This window comes from Chiloscyllium punctatum, chromosome 1 (assembly GCF_047496795.1).
Source record: "Chiloscyllium punctatum isolate Juve2018m chromosome 1, sChiPun1.3, whole genome shotgun sequence".
NCBI classification, from domain to species: Eukaryota; Metazoa; Chordata; class Chondrichthyes; order Orectolobiformes; family Hemiscylliidae; genus Chiloscyllium; species Chiloscyllium punctatum.
The window spans coordinates 134,481,763-134,509,619 of record NC_092739.1 but is presented as its reverse complement, the minus strand read 5'-3'; the positions used below and the strand labels follow the sequence as shown (position 1 = coordinate 134,509,619).

The window sequence follows — 27,857 nt, the reverse complement described above, 5'->3', positions numbered from 1 at the left end:
CTGCCCTCATCAATCTTCTTTGTTACTTCACCAAAAAACTCAATCAAGTTTGTGAGACATGGTTTCCCATGCACAAAGCCATGTTGACTATCCCGAATCAGTCCTTGCCTTTCCAAATACATGTACATTCTGTCCCTCAGGATTCCCTCCAACAACTTGCCCACCACCGAGGTCAGGCTCACTGGTCTATAGTTCCCTGGCTTGTCCTTACCACCCTTCTTAAACAGTCCCAACCTCCAGTCTTCCGGCACCTCACCTGTGACTATCGATGATACAAATATCTCAGCAAGAGGCCCAGCAATCACTTCTCTAGTTTCCCACAGAGTTCTAGGGTACACCTGATCAGCTCCTGGGGATTTATCCACCTTTAACCGTTTCAAGACATCCAGCACTTACTCTGTAATCTGGACATTTTGCAAGATGTCACCATCTATTTCCGTACAGTCTATATCTTTCATATCCTTTTCCACAGTAAATACTGATGCAAAATATTCATTTAGTATCTCCCCCATTTTCTGTGGCTCCATACAAAGGCCGCCTTTCTGATCTTTGAGGGGCCCTATTCCCCCCCTAGTTTCCCTTTTGTCCTTAATATATTTGTAAAACCCCTTTGGATTCTCCTTAATTCTATTTGCCAAAGCTATTTCATGTCCCTGATTTGCCCTCCTGATTTCCCTCTTAAGTATACTCCTACTTTCTTTATACTCTGAAGGATTCACTCGATCTCTCCTGTCTGTATCTGACATATGCTTCCTTCTTTTTCTTAACCAAACCCTCAATTTCTTTATTCATCCAGCATTCCCTATACCTACCAGCCTTCCCTTTCATCCTGACAGGAATATACTTTCTCCGGATTCTTGTTATCTCATTTCTGAAGGCTTCCCATTTTCGAACCGTCCCTTTACCTGTGAACATCTGCCTCCAATCAGCTTTTGAAAGTTCTTGCCTAATACCGTCAAAATTGGCCTTTCTCCAATTTAGAACTTCAACTTTTAGATCTGGTCTATCCTTTTCCATCACTATTTTAAAACAAATAGAATTATGGTCGCTGGCCCCAAAGTGCTCCCTCACTGACACCTCAGTCACCTGCCTTGCCTTATTTCCCAAGAGTAGGTCAAGTGTTGCACCTTCTCTAGTAGGTATATCCACATACTGAATCAGAAAATTGTCTTTTACATTCTTAAGAAATTCCTCTCCATCTAAACCTTTAACATTATGGCAGTCCCAGTCGATGTTTGGAAAGTTAAAATCCCCTACCATAACCACCCTATTATTCTTACAGATAGCTGAGATCTCCTTCCAAGTTTGTTTCTCAATTTCCCTCTGACTACACCTTATCCCAATAAGGTGATCATCCCTTTCTTATTTCTCAGTTCCACCCAAATAACTTCCCTGGTTGTATTTCTGACAATATTCTCCCTCAGCACAGCTGTAATGCTATCCCTTATCAAAAATGCCACTCCCCTCCTCTTTTGCCTCCCTTTCTATCCTTCCTGTAGCATTTGTATCCTGGAACATTCAGCTGCCAGTCCTGCCCATCCCTGAGCCATGTTTCCATAATTGCTATGATATCCCAGTCCCATGTTCCTAACTATGCCCTGAGTTCATCTGCCTTCCCTGTTAGGCCCCTTGCATTGAAATAAATGCAGTTTCATTTATTAGTCCTACCTTATCCCTGCCTGCCCTGACTGTTTGACTCACTTCTGTTCTCAGCTGTACCCGTCTCAGATTGATCTCTTTCCTCACTATCTCCCTGGGTCCCACCCCCCCACCTGACTAGTTTAAATTCTCCCAAGCAGTTCTAGCAAATTTCCCTGCTAGTATATTAGTCCCCTTCCAATTTAGGTGCAATCCGTCCTTCTTGTACAGGTCACTTCTACCCCAAAAGAAATTCCAATGATCCAAAAATGTGAATCCTTCTCCCATACACCAGCTCCTCAGCCATGCATTCATCTGCTCTATCCTCCTTTTCCTGCCCTCACTATTTCGTAGCACTGGGAGTAATCCAGATATTACTACCCTTGAGGACCTCCTTTTTAAAATTCTACCTAACTCTCTGTAATCTCCCTTCAGAGTCTGAACCTTTTCCCTTCCAATGTCGTTGGTTCCAAAGTGGAGAATGATCTCCTGCTGACCCCTGTCCCCCATGAGAACATTCTGCACCCTCTCTGGGACATCCTTGATCCTGGCACCAGGGAAACAACACACCATTCTGCTTTTTCTCTGCTGGACACAGAAATGTCTGTGCTTCCAGCCCTGTTTTTATTTGAACTATAACATTATGTTCCACAGAGAAAACTACAAGAAATCAATATCTGAAACCAATGTTTGGCCTACAGTGGAAATCTTTACAAAAAAGATGACTTATGCAGTAAAACTATCACAGAAATTTCTATCTAACTCCATTTATATACAGTTTTGTTTTATTCCTCTTCTCTCCTATCCCCATGCCCATTCAACTCTTTCAGGTTTCTTTACTTAATTAAAAACAGAAACTGCAAGAAATATTTCTGCGTGTTCACACTTTTATCCTCCTTTTATTCTGAACAAAAGTTATTATTTTTTTTCTCTCTTCCCACAGATGCTGCCAGACCTGCATTTCCAAACTATTCTGTTTTAATTTTAGACCTTCAACACGTGCAGTATTCTGCTTGTATTCCTTACCTAAATAGCAATTTTTTTCCTATACAAGACTAGACATTCAGTATTGGCAGGCTGCTGCACATTAGGAAGCATTAACATAGATTGCCACCGTATCCTCACGCCATGTAGACTAATAGCTTATTTCTTAACATGGGTGTTTGCATAGTGATCAAAACTCAGTAGAAAATTTTCCTTTCCCTTACACTTAAGCATTGAAGCACTCTTATTCCTTGGGAAAAACTCTGAGTTCAGTAATTGAGTACAAAACCTGAAGACTTCGATCACAAGAAACTAAAGTGGTAAAAGGCAGACTTGCTCACCTTCAGTTTATCTTTGGGCAGTGTTACGGCTCCCTGTTTGATGACCTCCAGAACTCGTTCCACTGACAAGTCCGCACCAGCCTGTTCCAGCCGATAACTGAAAAAGCTGATCACCTACAATTTAAACATGATTCGTAATCAAAATCTAGTTTCCTAAACACAGAATGACAGTCCATTCTCCACTTAAATACATTTCTATGATGAACCAAAGTATTTTTGCCAACTTTGCAAAAGGTTTATGTATTTTCCTTTCTGATTTTTATGAACTGCATGCCCAAACATGAAGCAACTTGTGTACAATATTGATTTGAATTATTATTGTCACATACACCTAGGTACAATGAAAAGTTTTGTTTTGCATGCGGTAAAGACAGGTCATACCATACAGAGTGCATTAGGGTAATAGAACAGAGTGAAGAATTCAATGTTACGGCTGTGGAAAAGATGCAGAGTGAGATCAACATTAATTTTAAAATTTGAGAGGTTCATTCAGAAGTATAACAACAGTGGGGAAGAAGCTGTTCTTGAATCGACTTGCATGTGAGCTATTGGTCAAAAGCAATGGGATCTAACAGCATGCTTGGTGATACCCTAGATCAGTAAAACATAGTTGGGAAAAAAAAGTGTTCTACCCCCCCCATTAACTTGACATGTATATCACATTCAACACTGCATTCCAAAAAGCACAAATGAATGTTTATTATTCTCAGACATAAATAGTCCTAATTTCTAAATAACTAAAAGGTATTAGGCCTAATCTGTCAGAATTTTCAAGTCCTTTTGTGTTAAGAATGCAAATCTGCCAGCAGATAACAATGGAATGTTGGCTTTTATAGCTAAAGGAATAGAATATAAAGGACAGGAAGTATTGTTGCAACTATACAAGGTATTGATGAGACTGCACCTGAAATATTGTGCACAGTTTTGGTCCCCTTATTTGAGGGAAGATGTAGTGGCATTGAAGGCACTTCAAAGGTTCAATAGATTTATCCCAGAGAGGAGGGGCTTGTCGTATGAAGAGAGATTGAAAACTTTCTAGAATTTAGAAGAATGAGGGGAGATCAAGTTGAGGTATTCAAGATGTATCAGGTATGGACATAAAATAGACGTGGAGCAGATGCTTCCTCTTGTGGGACATTCTTGAATGAGAAATCATACATAGTCTTAGGATAAAGGGTAGCAAATTTATAACAGAGTTAAGGAAAAACTACTACTCCCTAAGGAACTGTGAATCTGTGGAATTCACTACCCCAAAGTGCAGTGGATACTGGGACAGTGAGTAAATTTAAGGAGGGGTTGAACAAATTTTTAATTGGTAATGGGTTGAAGTGTTATGAGGAGAAGGCAAGAAAATGGGGGTGAGGAGCATATCAGCCATGATTGAATGGCGGAGCAGACTCGATGGGCCAAATGGCCTAGTTCTACTTCTATATCTTATGAACCTATGAACTGTATAAATACCATTACTTTTGATGCTGTGCAATCTGGCCTTCAATAAAAAAGGGCAAATTCAACATAATTAATTACCAAAATGAACAGAACTAATGTTTAAACTACAACATGGAAATGGGTTTTTGGTACTATAAATAAAATACAAAATACACATACAATGGGAACACAATTGCAAATAACTTATACATTCCCCAGATAATACAGAATATGAATATTACTGTAAAATAAAAGATATGTTGATAAAATTTTCAACATGCATTCATCAGGACAAATGCAGGATTACCAAATTTCAACCAATCACAATTCATGAGAAAAGGGTCCTGACTGATTGGCAAGTTGACTGATTGGCTGAGGTGTTGCCCTGGAGAAAGCTCTCATGTAATTTTAAAGCAGCTTAAAACTTGAACATATTCCATTTGCTTACAGAATATTAGTCTCTGAATATGGATATATTTCACTGCAACCATATGTTCATGGTATAAACTTGACTGATGATTTTAAGTTGGTAGGTAGTGCAGCTATTAGCATACTCAGGATTGTTTTACCAAGTATTGCTCAATAATGGAATCACATCTAATAGTACACATTTTGTTTTGAGTTTTGCAAGTGCAGGCCGATTGTGTGGGGTTCGTACTCTCCCCATTATGAATAACTGAAGGAAACTAAAGTCGATTATACTCGCCAGCTGTTTAGATGTTCGGCTTATGGACAACATTATAGGCGGAGCAGCAATTTGACAGTGGACCAAATCACTTGTGACTCTGCATAATAACAGCATGAACCTGCTTGCCTAATTTGTTCAGTTTATCAGAGACATTTTGCCATATCAGGATAAGTTGAGGTCTGAAAGTGGGCACTGTTCAGGTCTGAAAGTGGGGGCCTTTGGCCCACCTTGTAAGCTTGATGCAAAAATTGAGCACAAAATTAGACTGCATGGCAATGGCTATCCAGATCAAATCATTGTTCTTTTCTTCCACAGTATATATTGTTCTGATTGTTTGAAATTTAGTTTTCTTGCAATTGTCGTTATAGTAGAAGGTGAAAAGCTTTGATAATATATCTTCTTAAGAGTAAGAAACTAATCATTCTTTTCCTAAGAATAATGTAAACAATATAAAAGAATAAAGAATATTCTATAACATTTATAAAGTGAGCAACAGCTAATTATCATTAGTATGCATCTGAAAAGTGTTATGGAAGTTGCTAGTCTGAACTTCATATAAAACAATCTAGGCAGGAAACAAATGAGATTGCTTTTACTTGTAAAATATTGCAATAAAACACTTACAAAACTCATGGCAGTGTAGGTACACACAGAACTTACATGTGGAGAGATAACAGCAAGATAATTTCAGGTAATTAAGAGTGTTAAAAGATAGGTACAAATAACATGAGTGGAGTGCCAACAGGCTGAATAACAAGCCTTTGCAGGTGATCAAAAGTGTTAAACAGTGTGAATAAAGTATCACCAGCTGAATATGATCAGATTTATTAAGGTGGAGAGATAATTACAATAATTATAAAAAATAAAATGGTCCTATTGTTTTAAGTTTTAACAATAATTATAAAAAACTCATGAGGTTTTTGTATAGATACAAATTCAGTTCATGCTAACGTTGTTTGAGGCTCAGATGAGAAATTGCAGGACATTCAATGGGTTAGACTGATGGTGGCAGGGTAGAAATCAACTAGGAGAAAGTGAGGATTGCAGATGCTGGAGATCAAGTCGAGAGTGGGGTTCTGGAAAAGCACAGGTCAGGCAGCATCCGAGGAGCAGGAGAATTGACACTTCGGGCAAGAGCCTGATGAAAGACTCTTGCCCGAAACGTCGATTCTTCTACTCCTCGGATGCTTCCTGACTTGCTGTGCTTTTCCAGCACCCCATTCTTGACTCTGATGGTAGCAGGGTGACAGACAATTGTGACTGGTTCTCAGAAGTCTTAATAGCTTTAGCAATAGCACAAGTGCACAACCAAAGATTTGGAGGTGTGGGATCAGAAAATATTGAAATAAGTATGGCTGTGTAAACAGGTTTAGTCCAACATGTCCAATTGCTCCTGAACAGCATTTCACAACTACAATTTTTCAGGAAGTGGCTTTTTTTTCCCCCAAGGTGCAGATTAAAACTGGAAAGAATATTTCAGCTATGTATATACATATAATGTTATCTATTACTCATTTGTATTACAAGTTTAATGTCAGTGAAATGTTATTTTGGGGCTTCACACCAAGGCTAATATTGTGGAGTGGAAATTAGAGTTCAAGACCTTAACAGAATATAGCCAAGCAAGCCTACCTTGCCTCAATAGTCCTTGCTTCTGTTTCAGGCTGGTATTGGATTCCAAAATTATTTATACTACAACTCCTTTTGTAGAGGAAAATTGGGATGAAATGTGATCTTCATTCTATTATTTTCAATACTGTATGCCCAAAAGCTCTATTCATACAATATGAAATTTAAAAAACTTCTGATCATAGAATACACAAGTAAATATTATTTTAAACTGTTATAAGGTTATCCTTGAAAAATCTTGTTCAATATCTGTGGTCTCATTTCTTTTACAAGATGTTCTACTATTGTTGTTGTAGTCAACAAAAGCCAACTTGTCAATATATAAAAGTTAAAATAGGAGTCAAAACTCATATCTGCAATCAAGCTGAAGTGGTGCAATTGAAATTTAAGCAACAAAAACAGAAATTGCTGAAAAAGCTCAGCAGGTCTGGCAGAATGTGTAGAGAGAAATCAGAGTTCACATTTTGGGTCCAGTGACCCTTCTTCAGAACTGGACCCAGGGTCACTGGACCCAAAATGTTAATTCTAATTTCTCTCCACAGATGCTGCTAGACCTGCTAAGCTTTTCCAACAATTTCTGTTTTTGCTTCTGACTTCCAGCATCCACAGTTCTTTTGCTTTAAATTTAGGCAAACTTGAATGAACGGAATATTTATTAATTTCATTCATTACCATGTCAAGATTCTGCATCACGTCCTGGAAGGAGGGGTGTGTGCGGAATTGTTCAAAAAGATCTCGTTTGTATAGGAGTGCATACACAAGATTGGGGTTGTGGTGAAGCGAAGTGGAAAGGCAAGAATTTATGATCTCCAGCATCATTCGGATCACCTCTTCAATTACATTGAGGTCTTGAGCCTGTGAGAGGGAAAGTATAAAAATAAGTCTAGCTCACTACAATAGAAACGACAGTTGTGCACTGTCTGACTAGTGATACATAGTTATCAGTATCTATAAAATGATAATAATTTATATAAGACAGTTGAAATAAAAACGAAGTCAGAAGTCACACAATACCACATCATAGTCCAACAGATTTATTTGAATCACAACCTTTTGGCACACAGTTTCTTCATCAGGTGAAATGGAGGGAAGCACACAGGCACAGAACTTACATGTGGAGAGATAACAGCAAGATAATTTCAGGTAATTAAGAGTGTCAAAAGATAGGTACAAATAGTATGAGTGGAGTGCCAACAGGCTGAAGAACAAGCCTTTGCAGGTGATCAAAAGCGTTAAACAGTGTGAATAAAGTGTCACCAGCTGAATATGATCAGATTTATTAAGGTGGAGAGATAATTACAATAATCAAAGATAAAATGGTCGAAGAGACAAATCAAATGGCTGGAATAACATGATAGGAATACGAGTCGTATGACAAGGGTCTAACCAAAGTAACAGGTAATTCAAAACTGTACAAACTAATTAAGGTAAACAGATAATAAGAAGTTATCAAGGTGACAGTGTCAACACAGAACTGTAAGGAAGATTTTACACAGAACATTATGGTGGGGTTACATGCTGTGCTGCATGAACCCAAGATCACAATTGAGGTCATCCTCATTGGTTAGGAATTTGGCTGAGTTTCTGCTCGACAATTCTGTGTTGTTCTGTATTTCGAAGGCTGCCTTTGATTTAATACATGCCGTGACGTCGAACAATTCTTCTGTCGCCTCCGCCTCCGAGCTTACTTTCACAATCAGGATTCCCGCCCACTTTCTGAGGACCCCTTCGCCCACCTCCAACACACTGCATCCACCTGGACACCCTGCGCTGGCCTATTACCTGCCCTCGACCTCTTCATTTCCAACTGCCGCCGGGACATTAACCGCCTCAACCTGTTTCCCCCCCCCTCCCCCACTCCAACCTCGCACCCTCAACGCACAGCCTTCCAATCCCTCTGCTCCAATCCCAACCTCACCATCAAGCCAGCGGATAAAGGGGGCGCAGTGGTAGTCTGGTGCACTGACCTCTACACCACTGAAGCCAAACGCCAACTCGAGGAGACCTCTTCCTACTGCCCCCTCGACGAGACACCACCCCCATCACCAAACCATCATCTCCCAGACCATACAGAACCTCATCACCTCAGGAGATCTCCCACCCACAGTTTCCAACCTCATAGTCCGGGAACCCCGGACTGCCTGGTTCTACCTCCTTCCCAAGATCCACAAGCCTGACCACCCTGGCCGACCCATTGTCTCAGCATGCTCCTACCCCACTGAACTCATCTCTACCTACCTCGACACTGTCCTATTCCCCTAGTCCAGGAACTCCCCACATACATTCGAGACACCACCCATGCCCTCCACCTCCTCCAAGACTTCCGTTTCCCGGCCCCCAACGCCTCATCTTCACCATGGATATCCAATCCCTCTACATCTCCATCTGCCATGACCAGGGCTTCCAAGCCCTCCGTTTTTTCCTCTCCAGATGTCCCCAACAGTACCGTTCTACCGACACTCATTCGTTTGGCCAAACTGGTCCTCACCCTTAACAATTTCGCCTTCGAATCCTCCCACTTCCTCCAGACCAAAGGGTAACCATGGGCACACGTATGGGCCCCAGCTATGCCTGTCTCTTTGTTGGCTATGTAGAACAGTTGATCTTCCGTAATTACACCGGCATCACTCCCCACCTCTTCCTCCGCTACACTGATGACTGCATTGGTGCCACCTCGTGCTCCCGCGAGGAGGTTGAGCAATTCATCAACTTCACTAACACATTCCATCCTGACCTTAAATTTACCTGGACCATCTCTGACACCTCCCTCCCCTTCCTGGACCCCTTCATCTCCATTAATGACGACCGACTTGACACTGACATTTTTTTTTACAAACCCACAGACTCCCACAGCTACCTGGATTACACCTCTTCCCACCTACCTCTTGCAAAAATACCATCCCGTATTCCCAATTCCTCCACCTCATCTGCTCCCAGGAGGACCAGTTCCACCACAGAACACACCAGATGGCCTCCTTCTTTAGAGACTGCAATTGCCCTTCCCATGTGGTTAAAGATGCCCTCCAACGCATCTTTTCCACATCCTGCACCTCCGCCCTCAGACCCCACCCCTCCAACTCTAACAAGGACAGAACGCCCCTGGTGCTCACTTTCCACCCTACCAACCTTCGCATAAACCAAATCATCTGCCGACATTTCCACCAACTCCAAAAAGACCCCACCACCACCAGGGATATATTTCCCTCCCCACTCCTTTCCGCCTTCCGCAAAGACAGTTCCCTCCGTGACTACCTGGTCAGGTCCATGTCCCCCTACAACCCTCTCCCATCCTGGCACCTTCCCCTGTCACCGCAGGAACTGTAAAACCTGCGCCCACATCTCCTCCCTCACCTCTATCCAAGGCCCTAAAGGAGCCTTCCACATCCAAAGTTTTACCTGCACATCCACGAATATCATTTATTTTTTTAGTTGCTCCCGATGCGGTCTCCTCTACATTGGGGAGACTGGACGCCTCCCAGCGGAGCGTTTTCGGGAACATCTCTGGGACACCTGCACCAATCAACCACATCGCCCCGTGGCCCAATATTTCAACTCCCCCTCCCACTCTGCCGAGGACATGGAGGCCCTGGGCCTCCTTCACTGCCACTCCCTCACCACCAGACGCCTGGAGGAAGAACGCCTCATCTTCCGCCTCGGAACACTTCAACCTCAGGGCATCAATGTGGACTTCATTTCCCCTTCCCCCACCTCACCCTAGTTCCAAACTTCCAGCTCAACACTGTCCCAATGACTTGTCCGGACTTGTCCTATCTGCCTATCTCCTTTTTCACCTATCCATTCCACCCTCTCCTCCCTGACCTATCACCTTCATCCCCTCCCCCACTCACCTATTGTACTCTATGCTACTTTCTCCCCCACCCCCACCCTCCTCTAGCTTATTTCTCCACGCTTCAGGCTCTCTGCCTTTATTCCTGATGAAGGGCTTTTGCCCGAAACGTCGATTTCGCTGCTCCTCGGATGCTGCCTGAACTGCTGTGCTCTTCCAGCACCACTAATCCAGAATCTGGTTTCCAGCATCTGCAGTCATTGTTTTTACCTACCTTGAGGACACTAACCCCACCATACTGTTATGTGTAAAACCTTCCTTACTGTTCTGCTTTGACACAATTACCTTGATAATTTACCTTTCTACCTTAATTAGTTTGATGTGAAGGATCCGGTGTTGGACTGGGGTGGACACAGTTAAAAATCACATTACGCCAAGTTATGGTCCAACAGGTTTATTTGGAAGCACTAGATCTCGAAATGCTGCTCTTTCCTCAGGTAGCTTTAGAAGAGGATCTGTTTTATGATCCTCTTCCAAATCTACGTGAAGAAGGAGCAGTGGTCCGAAAGCTAGTGCTTTCAAACAAACCTGTTGGACTATAACCTAGTCGTGTGTGATTTTTTTTAAACTTAATTAATTTGTACAGTTTTGGATTACTTATTACTTTGGTTAGATTCTTGTCACACGACTCTTATACCTATCATGTTATTTCAGCCATTTGGTTTGTCTCTTGGACCATCTTTTTTTTGATCTTTTGTAATTATTTCTCCACTGTAATTAATAGGTCATCCCTTCACTTGCGATTCAGCTGGTGACACTTTACTTGCAACATTTGGCACTTCTGATCACCTGGGAAGACTTGTTATTCAGCATGTTGATACTCCACTCACACTATTTGTATTTACCTTTTGGCATTCTTATTTACCTGGCATTATCTTGCCATTACCCCTCTGCATGTAAATTCTGTGCCAGTGTGCTTCCCTGTACTTCACCTGACAAAGGAGCAGTGCTTCAAAAGCTCATGATTTCAAATAAACTGACTGGACTATAACCTGGTGTCATGTGACATTGCCCATCCTGGTCCAACGCCAGCATCTCCACATCAGAAAAATAAAACACTAAGTTCCAAAAGCATGTGTTTTATTAGGATCTGAAAAAGATGAACTATTCGGTCAAAAAATTTCAATCATGAAAAGCAAAACAGTTTGACCCAGACCTCCCACAAGGCACATATGTGCAATATGAGTCTAAGGGGTTACTGGATAGTAAGCAAGTACGAAACTTTGAATCAAATCTTAACTCATTTGATTTGCAAGATTTTTAACAAGTAAAACAACTGTTAAATGAAACTATTTATTCAAGACATGACAAGAGGTTCAAAAGTGTTGCACATTTCAACAAAGATTTAAACGGACTGCAATTGAAAAGTCACTGCTCCCCTGCAACACAAACCTCAGCTGCACATCCAGGGAGGAGAATCTCATCTGCATGTGACACACAGCTCCAAGTGCTTCTTTGGCCACTTTATTGGTGCCCAACTGTCACACACACACACACACACACAGAATTTTGAATGTGTGTCCAGTCATAAAAGAAACAAAAACAAAATCCATTAATATAACTTTGTCACTTCACCTGACAAAACAGCAGCACTCTGAAAGCTTGCGATTTGAAATCAACCTGTTGGAGTCTAAGCCAGTTTTGTGTGACACATTTCTCCATGATCACCAGATATTCCTGGAGTGTTGCACTGCTGGTGCTTAGTTGCTAGTTTTCTGAACAGCAGTTGCAACAATGCAGTGGGATTCTTTACGCCCAACATAAAAGGGAAAACTGCCTTGGTTTTTACGTCTCTTCTGAAAATTCCCCCAGCAGTGAACAACTGCTTGGCACTGACTCAATTAAATGCCAGCCTATATTTTTGAATTCAAGTCCTGGAGTGTGTGGGACCCACAACCTGTGATATCAGTGTCATGGCTAACAGGAGGACGACTTACCAGTGAAACATGCGCCATTCCCTAATTCCCACCTCCTCATGATATCTCAGCCCTGATCTAGTGTCTACCTCGGGCACCCTGGCAGGGCTGGGTTCCACTTCGTTTTAAACTAATTTGTGGGATGTGGGCATTGCTGACTGGCCAGCTCATTCCTAGTTACTCTTGAAAAGGTGGTGGTGAACTTCCCTCTATAACTGCTGCAGTTCTCCTGCTGTGGGTTGACCCAATATTCATATAGGGAGAGAACTGCAGGAGTTTAACCCAGCGACAGTGAAGGCACGGCAATATTTTTCCAAGACAGGATGTTGAGTGGCTTGGAGGTGAACTTGAAACTGATGGTGTTCCGATGTATCTTCTCCTCTTGTCCTCCAAGATGTGGGGTTGGAAGGTGCTGTCTGATGATCCTTGGTAAACTTCTGCAGTGCATCTTGTTGATAGTATACAGACTGCTGCTACTGAGCATTGGTGATGGAGGGAGTGGATGCAGTGCCAATCAAGTGGGCTGCTTTGTCCTGGATGGTGTCAAGCTTCTGGAGTGTTGTTGGAGCTGTGCCCATCCATGCAAGTGGGGAGTATTCCACCACACACCTGATTTGTGTCCTGTAGATGACAGACAGACTTTGGGAGTCAGGAGGTGGGTTACTCACCCCAGTATTCCGAGCCTCTGACCTGCTTTTGTAGCCACTGTGTTTATGTGGCGAGTCCAGTTGAGTTTCTTGTCAATGGCAATCCCCAGGATGTAGACAGTGGAGGATCAGAGATGGCAGCATCATTGAATGTTTTGGGGTGGTGGCTAGATTGTCTCTTATTGGTTATGCACATTGAATTAAATTAGCTTAATTGTCATATTTACTCATTGAGTAGTGAAAAGTTTACAAGTCGCCACCTACGCCACGATTTTAGGTAAAGGTACCTAGGTACAGATTCTTCAGTATAAGTGCTTAGAAAAAAAATTAGAAAAGAAAGAAATTAAGAAGTCCAGCATTGCAGACAGCAGACATAAACTAGAAAATAGAGAAATAAGCAGCTCAGAACAATGGTCCTTCCAACCCAGTCCATAGTGACACATAGCCTCCAGTCCGTGGCTGAGAAACCACTCTGGAATAATCTCAAGATTGAAAGCCCATGCTGAGCTGAAAGACCACCATGGGCCACTGAAAATCATTATCCCAGGCTGAGAGATTGTCATGTATTGCCGAAAGACCACCATGCCAGGCCAAGAAATCGATACGTACTGCCAAAAGACCATTACGCTGGGCCGACAGACCTGACGTGCTCAAAGCTTGGCTTTCTGTGGTGCAAATGTTACTTGCCTTTTGTCAGCTGAAGACTGTGTATTGTCCAGATCTTTTTGCATTTGAACATGGATTGCTTCAGAATTTGACCATTTGTGAATGCTGCTGAATATTGTACTGATCAGTGAACATCCCCACTTCTGACCTTATGATAGAGGGAAGGTCATTGATGAAGAAGCTGAAGATGATTGGGCCTGTGTGTTTCAGAAAACATGCTTCAGCTTTTGGAACATACAGACCAGGAAGAGACTATCCAACCAAAGTAGTTCCTGCACAACCCCCATTTCTTTAAGAGTTGTGTTGGTATTCTGCAAATGCCACACTGTACATATCTCACTAATTTTTCTGCCCCCTTCTAGTTCAACAGCATAACCTCTCCCTGTGCCTGAAATTCTACCTCTGTATGTTCCTGACAGTTTCTTCTAGGTGACAGTTTTTTTTGTATGCACTGAAAGTTAAATTTCTAAAAAGAAACTGAAATGAAAATTCTCTCTGACCTTGCCAAATTTCATGAATCTTTTAAAACATTCTCAATAGTCACATCAAAATAACTATGGCCTAACCATGACTTCTTTCTCAGTCACAAGTCCTCTTTTATTTTAATTTTGTTTCTCCTTCCTTTCTTACTGCACATCTTGTTGCTGAGGTGAGGTTATTGGGCATGGTGTATACTGAACCGGCCATTCCAAAAGCAGTATTTTCCTTCAGCTTTAACACTCTGCTTCCTCACTTCTACAAGACTTGCTTCTAATCTCTAACGCTTTAGTTTTGAAATAATTATATTACAGTGTACTTATCTACAATGAAAGAACTGCAAATGTGGTGATTTGAGGAAGAGTAGAATAAAAGAGTAACATATAGCACTGGCAATGGTAAAAGGGAATCATGGTAATTGAAGCTTCAGGAACGCAATGAAACCAAGAGGGATGTGGTAACAGCATGGGCTTAAAAGGTAAGAGACATAACAAGTGACCCCAAGAGTAGGAAGGGAGAAAAGAAATTCAAGTTTCTGCTCTCGCTTCAGATTACTTCTGCTTCATGAGTATGCATCCAAATTTAATTGAGAACAACATCAGCTTGCCCATCATGTTCAAATTACTCTTTAACTATTTTCTTTTTTACAGAAAAATTGTCAATGCTGTGTTTTCTTGCATTATCATCAGCAAAAGCCTCAAAGAGTTTCAATGAACTTGTTAAGCAAGACATTCATCCAATAAATTAATGCTGCCTCCCTCTTAATATGACAAATTAAATGTTTCATTATCCTCTTACAGTATAGATTTATATTTGATACTATACAGTCCACAATTCAAATAAGGATATTAGTTGGGTTCAATAGTCTAGTTTTCTGTGTTGAAATGTTCTATTGTGTGAAACAGGTCAGGTACAAGCTAAGAGTTATTTATAAAATTAAATTGGTCTTAGTGGGATCATAACAGTTCTGCTTGTACTGCTTCAAAAAATTATATCAATTTATTGGAAATAGTTGAAACCAGAATCAGAAGACTGATTCCAGAAGGATTTTAGAGGTAAAAAACAAGAATTTTGAAAAGTTGGCTACCTTGGGATTAATTGGATTTTTTTTTCAATTTTCTCTTTTCAAAAAAGACTGAAGGGGGTTTTATTTAAGATAATGAAAACCTTGAATGAACTTAATTGGATTCAGCTGAACTTCACTGCCATACAAAGTTCAAGAATGAACTGAGAACAACAAAATGATAACGTCATTTTTTTCAGTAAACAGGTGAAACACATTAGTCAGTAAGAATAGTGGTTCAATCCTTTTAAAAAATTCATTCTGGGGATATGAGGCCAGGATTTATTGTCTATGCATAATTGCCCTTGAGAAGGTGGGAAAACTATAATGTCATTTTAGATAAATTCTTAACAACAATTTATCTTATGGAAAATTTAATCAGTAGAATGAGTGGAATAGAAGTCAATTCTACCCTGAATCTGTTTCAATAGCAAACCTCACTTCAGATGATATGTTATATTACAAGACCACATCTAAAAACATTCTAGGTAAAGGTCTGCTTCTGCACTGGTCATTTAGAAATCCTGTAAACTACGGAGTGAGTACATGTTGGTATCAGGGCTTGTTGAAGTTTGGACTACAGGATTCAGACTCCCAATGTTGACAACCTGTATACCAATATTTATGCTAACCTCTGGCAGTTTTCCTTTTCCCATTAATATGTGAAAGAATTCTCTTGGTACATACTGAAGTTGCTAAGTTTCCCACATGCAACTATTGTTTAAGTTTCAGAAAAGAAAGTGGAAGATAAAATAGCAAAAATAAAGGAGACACTGTGGAACAAAAAACACTAAGGATGTTATTAAATTGGAGCCCGTTCAGAAAAGATTCATGAGAAGGTTATAGGGAGTGGAGGGTTTGAGTTATAGGGAGACGCTGGATAGGATGGGACTTTTTTCACTGGCACGCAGGAGGTTGAGGGGTGACCTTATAGAAGTTTATAAAATCCAAAGAAGTATACATAAGGTGAATAGCAAACATCTTTTCACTGGGGTGGGGGGTGTTCAAAACTAGAGGGCATATTTTTAAGGTGAGAGGAGAAAGATTTAAAAGGGACCGGAGAGGACCTTTTCACAAAAAGGGCAGCTCATATGTGGAATGAGCTGGCAGAGGAAGTGTTGATGCAGGTACAGTTACAATGTTTATAAGACATTTGGACAGGTACATGAATAGGAAAGGATTAGAGGGATATAAGCAAAACACAGGGAAATGTGACTCGATTAGTTTTGGAAATGTGGTTGGCGTAGACAAGTTGGACCAAAGGTTCTGTTTCAATGCTGTATGACTATAACTATTTTAATGCCATTTAATTATTGTTAATGTTGGTTCTATTTTTACAACGATGCATGCGGAAATTATACATCAGTGCTTGCTTTATAGCAAAATTGAAGATTGAGCTCATGCACAGCACTCAAGTACAAATACTAAGCACCTTCTGCTTTGTTTACTAGATGGTGCAACTCAGTTGGTGAAATGGAAACTGAACGTTATTTAACTGAACAGCCACATCAGCCATAACAATGTAGTGAAATAAAGAGGAATAAGCTGATTAGTGATAGGCAACAGTTTTGTGAAGGGTATGTCATGCCTCACCATAAGACATAGGAGTGGAAGCAAGGCCATTCGGCCCATCGAGTCCACTCGGCCATTTAATCACGGCGGATGGGTGTTTCAATTCCACTTATCTGCACTCTCCTCGTAGCCCTTAATTCGTTGTGAGATCCAGAATTTATCAATCTCTGCCTTGAAGACACCCAATGTCCTGGCCTCCTCTGCACTCTGCGGCAATGAATTCCACAGGCCCATCACTCTCAGGCTGAAGAAATGTCCTCTCACTTCCATTCTAAATTGACCCCATTTAAATTCAAGGCTATGCCCAAGGGTCCCAGTCTCCCTTCCTAACAGAAACAACTTCCCAGCGTCAACCCTTTCTAAGCCATGCATTATCTTGTAAGTTTCTATTACATCTTCCCTCAACCTTCTAAACTCTAATAAATACAATCCCAGGGTCCTCAGCCGATTATCATATGTTAGGCCTACTATTCCAGGGATCTTCCGTGTGAATCTCCGCTGGACACGCTCCAGTGCCAGTATGTCCTTCCTGAGGTGTGGGGCCCAAAATTGGACACAGTATTCTAAATAGGGCCTAACTCGAGCTTTATAAAGTCTCAGAAGCACGTTGTTGCTTTTATATTCCAACCCTCTTGAGATAAATGACAACATTACATTTGCTTTCTTAATCACGGACTCAACCTGCAAATCAACCTTTAGAGAATCCTGGACTAGCATTCCCAGATCCCTTGTACTTTGGCTTTATGAATTTTCTCACCATTTAAAAAGAATCAATGCCAGTATTTTTTTTTCCAAAGTGCAAGACCTTGCACTTACTCACATTGAATTTCATCAGCCATTTCCTGGACTACTCTCCTAAAATGTCGAAATCTTTCTGCGGCCTCCCCACCTCCTCAGCACAACCTACCTGTCCACCTAACTTCGTTATCATCGGTGAACTTCACCAGAATGCCACAGTCCCTTTATCCAGAACATTAATGTATAAAGCGAACAGCTGTGGCCCCAAATCTGAACCCTGCAGGACCCCACTTGTGAGTTGCCATTCGGAAAAAGAACCTTTCAACCCAACTCTCTGCCTTATGTTAGACAGCCAATCCCCAATCCATGGGCCATCACCTTACTCAGCCTTCTGGAAGTCTAAATAGATGACATCCACTGGGTCTCCCTGGTCTAACCTACTTGTTAACTCTTCAAAGAATTCTAACAGGTTTTTCAGGCACGACCTCCCCTTACTAAATCCATGCTGACTTGTTCTAATCCGACCCTGCACTTCCAAGAATTTAGAAATTTCATCCTTGATGATGGATTCCAGAATTCTATCTACAACCAAGGTTAGGCTAATCGTCCCGTAATTTTCCATCTTTTGTCTTGATCCTTTCTTGAACAAGGGGGTTACAACAGTGATTTTCCAATCGTTTGGGACTTTCCCTGACTCCAGTGATTTTTGAAAGATCACAGTCAGCGCCTCCGCTATTTCCTCAGCCACCTCTCTCAGAAATATACGATATAGCCCATCGGGGCGAGGAGATTTATTGATTTTTAGACCTTTTAGCTTTTCTAGCACTTTCTCTTTTGTAATGGCTACCACACTCAACTCTGCCCCCTGACACTCTTTAATTGTTGGGATATTACTCACGAACTTTATTGAGTTCCTTGAGAAAGTGACGAAAAAGGTGGATGAGGGCAAAGCAGTTGATGTGGTGTATGTGGATTTCAGTAGGCACTTGATAAGGTTCCCCACTATAGACTATTGCACAAAATGCAGAGGCGTGGGATTGAGGGTGATTTAGCAGCTTGGATAAGAAATTGGCTAGCTGAAAGAAGATGGGGGTGGTGGTTGATGGGAAATGTTCATCCTGGAGTTCAGTTACTAGTGGTGTACCACAAGGATCTGTTTTGGGCCAGTGATGTTTGTCATTTTTATAAATGACCTGGATGTGAGGTGATTCACTTTGGAAGGAGTACCAGGAATACAGAGCACTGGGTTAATGGAAAATTCTTGGTAGCGTGGATGAGCAGAGAGATCTCAGCGTTCATGTACACAGATCTCTGAAAGTTGCCACCCAGGTTTTTTGGGTTGTCACGAAGGCATTCGGTGTGTAGTTTTTATTAGTAGAGGGATTGAGTTTCAGAGCCATGAGGTCATACTGGGGCTTTACAAAACTCTGGTGCGGCTGCACTTGGAGTATTGCGTACAATTCTGGTCACCGCATTATAGGAACGACGTGGAAGCTTTGGAAAGGTTACAAAGAAGATTTACCAGGATGCTGCCTGGTCTGGAGGGAAGGCCTTATGAGGAAAGACTGAGGGACTTCAGGCTGTTTTCATTAGAGATGATGATTGAGGTGACTTCCTTGAGACAAATAAGATGATCAGAGAGTTAGATAGGGTGGATAATGAGAGCCATTTTCCTCTAATGTGACGGCGAGCACGAGGGGACTTAGCTTTAAATTGAGGGATGGTTGATATAGGATAGATCTCAGAGATAGTTTCTTTACTCAGAGGAGTAGGGGTGTGGAACAACCTGCTTGCAACAATGGTAGACTTGCCAACTTTTAGGGCCTTTAAACGGTCATTGGATAAACATAACGATGAAAATGGAATAGTGTAGGCTAGATGGCTTCAGAATGGTTCCACAGGTCAGTGCAACATTGAGGGCTGAAGGGCCTGTACTGCGCTGTAATGTTCTGTGTTGCATGAACACAATTCAAAACATTTCCCCATGCAGCCTGCTTTGGAAGCAGCTTACTTCTCTTAACTGTGCTTACATTTCTGGCCTCAGTCCCTAAGTCAGGTATGCAGTTGACTCATCACTGAAGATTTCACTCAATGGTTTGACAGCATTTCTCACTACCTGTTTGTGTCTCATCTTTGTATTTCTTGCCTAAAACTAAAAATTTAAAAAGTACAGGATATAAAAATTACTGGTGCACAGAAATGCTTTTCAGATTTAGTTCGTTTTGCTATATAGCCATTCTACACATTCAAACCTGTCTCTCAAACCACAAGTATTTATACAAATGCCTCACAGTTGTTCCTGGAACACAACATATAGCCAGTTATATTTACAATAAGCATACGCGCTGCAGTTTTTAAGGTACATTTTAATCAAAGACAGAAGGACTCTGTTTTTTGAGGTATACAACGTACCAGTAAATCATCAACATGCTATGAGCCAAATAGTGCTTTTGTTTTATTTTCTTCCATAACCTTACCTTTTAGATTCCAAGAGCATTTAGACTTTATTTGACCTCAAAGTACTTCAATGAATCAACTACTGCCTGGAATCTGGAGCGTTTCCCTAAAAATACAATTCCAATTTTTGTTTTCAAATTAAACATGTGGCTACTGCTCAAAATATATTTGATTTTCTTTCGAAGAATTTTGTAAATAAAGTAACACTGTAGATTGCACACCTGACATACTTCTTTGGTATGGATTCATAGGAGTCATACAGTGCAGTTAGAGGCCATTCGGCCCATTGAGTCTGCAGCGATCCACTCTACTCCTGTAACTCCACAGCTATTGTAATTAGCCCACCTAGCCTACACACTCCTGGACACTATAGGGCAATTTAGTATCGCCAACCCACCTAACCTGCACATCTTTGGACTGTGGGAGGAAACCAGAGCACCTAGTGGAAACCCACACAGACACATGGAGAATGTGCAAATTTAACACAGACTGTCTCCTGGGATTGGAATCAAACCCGATCCCTGGCACTGTGAGACAGCAGTGCTAACCACTGAGCTGTGCCATCCTGTATAAAATTACAGAAAAATAATTAAGCCATAAAATAACAACCCAGCAGAATAACCAATTTAGATGCAGCTTGCAGAATGAGTAACTCTAATGTGGGTGGTTGGATAGTAGGAGAAACCTCCTTTACCTTACTTAAGCAATCTCTCTTCAGAAAGTATGACGACAGCCAGGTAGCAATTTGCCAATTGAGCATAGGTCACATGGACTGGAGAGACCAGAGGTGGGGGAAACTAAATTAGAGGATAAAGGGGAATATATTCAGTGCAAGCACCATGCATTAATAAGCAGTCATCCCAAACAGGATTCAATTCTTCAGTTTCCTCCTCCTATTCTTTCTGCTAGTTTCATAGGGACACTGACTCGTGCAGGAATTTGGTTCTGCAGATGTTAACTGCCCTTATACTTCACTCATGCTTTCACTCATTCTTTATATGCGAACCCAGACAGCGAGAACTGGCAGACTGTTTAAATTATATAGACCCGAGTTCTCTCATTCAATTTCACACTGGGTACTTCAAATTGAGAAACTAAGCTAAACACCAAGGAAAGACATGACTAAGATCACAGAATTAACGAAGGAGACAATTCTGCCCATTGTGCCTACAATGGATTTAAAACATAATTATGCAAATGATTTTTATTTGAGCATTTCAATTCACATGAATTCAGCTATGAGGCCATCGCTCGAACAAAACTGATGGTTATTTGTCAACAGCAGCAGTTCCATCTCCTGGATGGACAGGAGTTGCATGTCGTACTAAACCCATGGATTGGTCGACAGGGATCATTATTTGAGAAACTGGTTCCAAGAAAGATCATAATCCCAACAGTGTGGAAGAAGGCCACATAAACCTTCGGGAGAACATCCCACTCAACCCACCCTCTATGCCACCCCTGTAACTATGCATTCTCCATGGCTAACCCACCTAGCCTGCACATCCCTGGGTACAATGGGCAATTTAGCATGGCCAATCCACCTAACCCGCACATCTTTGGACAGTGGGAGGAAAACCACACAGACATGGGGAGAATGTGCAAACTCCACACAGTCACCCAAGAGTGGAATCGAACCAGAGTCCTTGGTCTGTGAGGCAGTAGTGCTAATCACTGAGCCACTGTGCTGTTCCTATTGAGTCAATGCATTACTTCATTCTATTGTATTTTATTGATGTTTGGTCAGAAATAGATAGTTCATTTTAAGAATTTTAGAAACAAGTATAGTTCATTTAAAATCTGTTCACCCGTCTTTATGTGTAAAGTACTAAGACTGGGCTGGAGCAGGAAAATATTCAGTTGGAAAGGAGAAATGGATTTCATTGGCATTGACCAACAGTTAAAAACACTTGATAGTCAAAAGTGAGGATGTAACTGGGCACCTAAATGACGACGGGTTTTTTTATTGCCCAAATAAACCACCTTAGAAAATGATAGCATAGAGCTTCCATTCATGCTAGTCATTAATACTAACTCACTATCCATTCATTAACTAGTCCAAGCAAATAATTAACTCAAAAGCCCAGATCCAAGTTGCCATCTACAAAGTATGTGAAAGGGCCAGCTGAGGTCACCGCTATGTGCTCCCTCTCTATGGGATTTGAAGGTGATAGGTATAAAGCATCATGCGATAAGGGTTGCTGCCAGTCTTCAAATATGTAGATGAAATTTCCAACTATGCCTAACAGTCATGCAATGGACTCTCAGCTAGAGTATTTGGCCCATTAATGCCTGCAGGTGTATGGATCACCACTGTAAAAATCTTTTGCCAAGTTAGTCATCACTGTCTGAGATGGTTTGGGATTTTGACAAACTTGGTACACATCATGTGGGTAATTCCTCCCACTCTATTTTTACCAACTATATGAACTATCAGTGTCCTATTTACAGCAACATGACCTCTGATCAGAGCCAGGTAAACCTTGGCAACCAAATGGTCTCTGAAACAACAATAGGCCTTGGCAGCTTCCATCTTTCTTCCACTGGTGGAAAGGACCAGCTGATGGCAAAATCTAAACCCATAGTAAGTATCTGAATGAACAAAGTCAGGAATGATGCATTTAAAAAGTAAAGTAATTGAAAGAAAAGTGATTGCACAAAGTCAACTTTTGAGTCTGTGTCGGATGAACATCGCGCATGTTGGGATTTTAGGATTTTAGAAATGAGTTAAGCCAAGGGAGGGGCAAAATTAAGGATTGAAAGCTTGAGGATGCAGAGAGATGGGTCATTAATCATTTTTTTCCTGTTAATCTCAGTCATGCCAAATGTTATTTCTCAACCTTCCTTTGTCACTCTACAATGTTGAGCAATCATGACATCTTTTTCCAAAATCTGACAGTGAGACTCTGCTTCAACTTGGCCCAGTACAGCTTACACAGTTCCTTCTGAAGTTCCCCAGGGATCTACAAATGGAGCTCTGAGTTTCAGGACAGAAACTGATTAACACATGGTGTGCTCTCCAAATCAGCTTTAAATTCTGCACCAGTTACACAGCTGCTTTGCCAGTAGACAGGACTGATTAATCAATCGATATAGTTTTCATTAACACATTTCACAAACCTAGTAAAGAAAAACACTTCTCAGTTTTGAAGACTGTTTCCTTATTCTTCCTTTATTGATAGTCTTTGTCCCATTATCTATTATAACCTCAAATATAATTCTTAAATCTCCTCATCACTAATAAAAATCTTCTTTTTCCATAGAAAAATGCATCAAAGTATTCCTCAGAAAAACAACAGGCCCAAAGCTTTGCAGGAGGGTTAGGAAAAATGATTAAAAAATTTGGTTGAAAAGTTTTGTTTTGAGAATGGCGAGAAAGACTGAAAAGTTTAAGTTTGGGCAAAGAACTTTAAAGCAGACTGCCAAATTACGGTAAGGTTGGATAAAGTCAGAGGAGGGTGGGCTGGAGACAATGAAGCAATTTGTACAGGAGGATGTGGAATTAAAATCCAGTGTGTTAGGGATGGAGAAGTGAAGTAGGTTTGGGATGATGATGCTAATGGAAAAGTAGAAATTAGTGCTCGAGAGGATACATTTTAATAATTTATAACACCATATTCAATGCCTGTTCTTAACTGACCTGAGGAAGCAGCAATGGATTTCCTCTTTAACTGCTGCAGTCCTGTGGTATTGGTGGCCCCTCAAAGGTGTGCGATGAAAGTATATTTTTTATATATACTAACATCATTGTATAAAGAGTTTGAATTTCAAAGCAGTGACATACAGACCTTATGAAGGGATCTAATAATTAATTAGGTCAGTCTTTCTGGAAGCATGACGTAAAATCAGTTTGTGCCAGACAACAGATTACGCAAAGTCCCCTGAAGTGATAGTGTTGAAACGGTGGAGGTTTACCACAGGGGAGAGAAAACATTAAACCATCAGCTGCGCCACAATGTTGGATGAGCAAATCCCCCCAGATGACAGAAGGAAAATATTGAAGAGTTAACTCAGCTGAGAATGTCTTGCTCTACAATGATGCTTATGTTTTATGAGCCCATCCAATCTTATTACTTAGGTTCAGTGATTGGATTATGGAATTGGTGTATGGAATTAAACTCCAACCACATACTTTTAAGATACTGAAGAATGTTATGGAGTAGTGACTTATAAAAAACTGTGGAAATCCATAAGGGTCACTTTCAATTCATGTCTGGAAGAAGCACCATAAATTCTATTTTTGTTAAGACGAGTAGTTACAAAATGTCACAAAGGCCAATGGAACACAAAAGCTGCTTCAAAAACAGAGAATGCTGAAGAAACTCAACAGTTTGGCAGCAGTGGAAACAGTATTAACATTTCAAGTTCAGTGACCCTTCCTCAGAACTGATGGTAGCTAGGAAGAAGCTTTTTTTATGCAGAAGATAGGGTGCAAACAATAGGTGAAATTAGAGCTCAAAGTGACCTTTTAGAACTGAGATGTGGAGGAATTTCTTCAGTCAAAGGGTGGTGAGTCTGTGAAACTCATGACCACAGAGGCCAACCCATTGAGTGTCTTTAAGACAGAGATAGATAGGTCCTTGATTAATAAGGGAATCAAGGATTACGGGGAGAAGGCAGGAAAATGCAATTGAAAAACATATCAGCCATGATCAAATGGCAGGGCAGATTTGATGGGCTAATTGGCCTAATTCAGCTTCTTCATATTATGTCTTATAAGACAATCCCTCAGAGGCTGAGGGGTGATTTTATAGAGGTTTATAAAATCATGAGGGGCATGGATAGGATAAATAGACAAGGTCTTTTCACAGTAGTGGGGGAGCCAAAACTAGAGAGCATAGCGTTAGGATGAGAGGGGAAAGATATAAAAGAGACTTAAGGGGCATCTTTTTCACACAGAGGCTGGTGCATGTATGGAGTGAGCTGCCAGAGGAAGTGGAGGAGGCTGATACAATTACAGCATTTAAAAGGCATATGAATAGGAAGGGTTTAGAGGGATATGGCCAAGTACCGGCAAATAGGACTAGATCAGGTTAGAATGTCTGGTTGGCATGGACAATTTGGACCAAAGGGTCTGTTTCTGTGCTGTATATCTCTATGATTCTATGACAGAGAACAGTTGGACAGACAAAGGAGGGAATAACAGTCAGCCTAGAAGAATGAATAGCTACTAATGGGGACTATTAATGGTTAACAATGGGTTGCGTGTAATAGCAGACCACATGATAGTATGACCTGGTGTGTGGGGATTGAGATAAAGGTATGAGAGAAAGTATTGAACTTGATACGTTGTCCAGAAGATGGCAGAGTTCAGAAGTGGAAAATGAGGTACTGTTATTCCAGTTTGCGTTGAGCTTCGCTGGAGCACTGTAGCAAGCCTGAGACAGAGATGTTGGCCAGGGAACAAAGTGGTATATTTAAGTGGCAGGCAACTGGAAGCTCAGGGTCTTTCTTGCAGACAGAACATAGGTGTTCTGCGAAGCGGCCACCCAGTTTACTATTCGTTTCCCCAATGTAGAGGAGACCACATTGTGAGCAGGAAATGCAATCGACGAGATTGAGTGAAGAGTAGGTAAAGAGCAGCTTCACCTGGAAAATGTGTTGAGGCCTTTGGATACTGAAGAAAGTGGAAGTGAACAGGCAAGTATTACACCTTCTGTGGTTGCAGGGGAATTGAATTGAATTGAACTGAATTGAATTGAATTTATTGTCACGTACTGAGGCACAGTGAAAAGCTTTGTCTTGCGTGCAATACAGGCAGATCACGTAGTTAAGTAGCATAGATAAGTGAATAATAGGTAAACAGCGGCAAAAACAAAAACAAAAACACAGTTAAAGGCGAATGTTAAGAGCTTGAGAGTCCATTCAGTATTTTTAAAATAGTAGGGTAGAAACTGTCATGAAACCGGCTGGTGCATGTGTTCAGGCTTCGCTACCTTCTCCCCAATGGTGGAGGTAGTAGAAAAACATTGCCAGGGTGGGATGGATCTTTGAGAATGCTGGCGGCCTTTCCTTGACAGCGGGCCTGGTAGATGGATTCTGCAGATGGGAGGTTGGCCTTTGTGATTGTCCAGGCCAAGTTCACCGCTCTCTGTAGCCATCTCCGATCTTGAATGGTACAGTTGCAATACCAGTTAATGATAGATCCAGACAGAATGCTCTTGATGGTGCATCTATAAAAGTTGGCAAGGGTATTCACCGTCATGCCAAATTTCCTCAGCTGCCTGAGGAATAAGAGATGTTGTTGGGCCTTTGTAATCAGTGCATCTACATGAAGAGTCCAAGAAAGCTTGCTGTGGATGACCACTCCCAGGAGCTTGACACTCTCCACTTGTTCCATCTCTGTGCTGTTAATGTGTAGGGAGGGCATGAGTAACACTCCCACCGAAAGTCAATAATGAGTTCCTTGATTTTGCTGGCATTGAGAGCTAGGTTGTTCTCAGGGCACCATTTTTCCAGGTCTTCCAACTCCAGACTGTAGTCTGAGATTTCGTCGCCATCTGAGATTTGACAGACTATGGTGGTGTCATCAGCGAACTTGTAAATGGCATTAGTCTGGTATTTGGCGATGCAGTCATGGGTATACAGTGAGTACAGTAGGGGGCTGAGTACACATCCCAAGTGTTAGTGAGGATGAAATATTGTCCCCAATCTTCACTGATTGTGGTCTGTGGGTCAGGAAACTGAGGATCCAGTTGCAGAGAGTGGGGTTTAGTCCGAGATTACTAATTACTAATCCGAGGGGATAATAGTGTTGAAGGCTGAACTGTAGTCAATGAGTAGGATTCTTACATAGCTGTTCTTGGCGTCAAGGTGTCTTAGGGAGGAGTGAAGGATAAGTGATATGACATCTGACGTGGATCTGTTGGTCCAATAGGCAAATTGGAGTGGGTCAAGGTTAGTGGGGAGGCATGACCAGCCTTTCAAAATACTTCATGACCACCGAAGTTAGGGCCAGTGGGCGGTAGTCATTGAGACATGCTGCATGAGCTTTCTTAGCCACAGGGATGCTGTTGGCTCTCTTGAAACAGGCAGGGACAGTGGCCTGCTGCAGGGAGAGGTTGAAGATGTCCGAGAAGGCCACTGCCAGTTGATCTGCGGATGCTCGTAGTGCATGGCCTGGTACTCCATCTGGTCCCATTGCTTTCCTTGGATTCACATGAAGGAAAACTGATCTGACCTCAGATGCAGTGACTGTTGAGATAGGTTTGTCAGGACTTGTCTTAATAGATGTTACCTCTCCGCTGAAATTCTGCTTAAAGTGATCATAGAAGGGTTGAGACAATCTGGGAGGGATATATTATCATCTGCTATCTTGTACTGTCTCTTTTTAGAACCTGCGATGTCATTCAGTCCTTGCCATAATCGCCAGGTGTCTGTCTGGGTCTCTAGTTTGGATCGGTATTGGTCCTTGGTTGTCATAATTGGCTTTCTTATATTTGAGTGGGTTTCTGGATCTGAAGGTCTCACGCTTGGTTTTTAGCCAAATCTGATTGCCCTGATTCATCCAGGGTTTCCTGCTGGGGAACACCCGGTTTTAATTCCTTGGGATACAGTCCTCCACACATTTGCTGATAAAGTCCGTGAAGGTGGTGGCGTAGTTGTCTAAGGTACCCGTGAACTGTTTGAACATGGCCCAATCAGCCGATTCCAAACAGGATCGGAGTGCCATGCAGCTGTGGGGAGATGTTGGAAGTGGAGGAGGAATGGACCGAAGTGTTCCAAAGGGAACAGTCCTTGTGGACGGCTGATAAGGGATGATGTAG

General features: G+C 41.5%; 1 protein-coding gene and 1 pseudogene across 13 annotated transcripts in view; both read right to left on the bottom strand.

The window, feature by feature from the left end:
- The window catches only part of dym (dymeclin), a 559,079-nt gene that overhangs the window by 81,780 nt on the left and 449,442 nt on the right, over positions 1–27,857 (bottom strand). For all 13 annotated transcript variants that reach the window (XM_072574579.1, XM_072574628.1, XM_072574595.1 and 10 more), the window contains 2 exons: positions 7,381–7,563; positions 2,964–3,077 (listed from right to left, as the gene is read on the bottom strand). In XM_072574579.1, the coding sequence (XP_072430680.1) occupies positions 2,964–3,077; positions 7,381–7,563 (297 nt within the window). The remainder of the gene's footprint in view (positions 1–2,963; positions 3,078–7,380; positions 7,564–27,857) is intronic.
- LOC140482843 (RNA pseudouridylate synthase domain-containing protein 1 pseudogene) lies at positions 22,167–27,724 on the bottom strand (annotated as a pseudogene).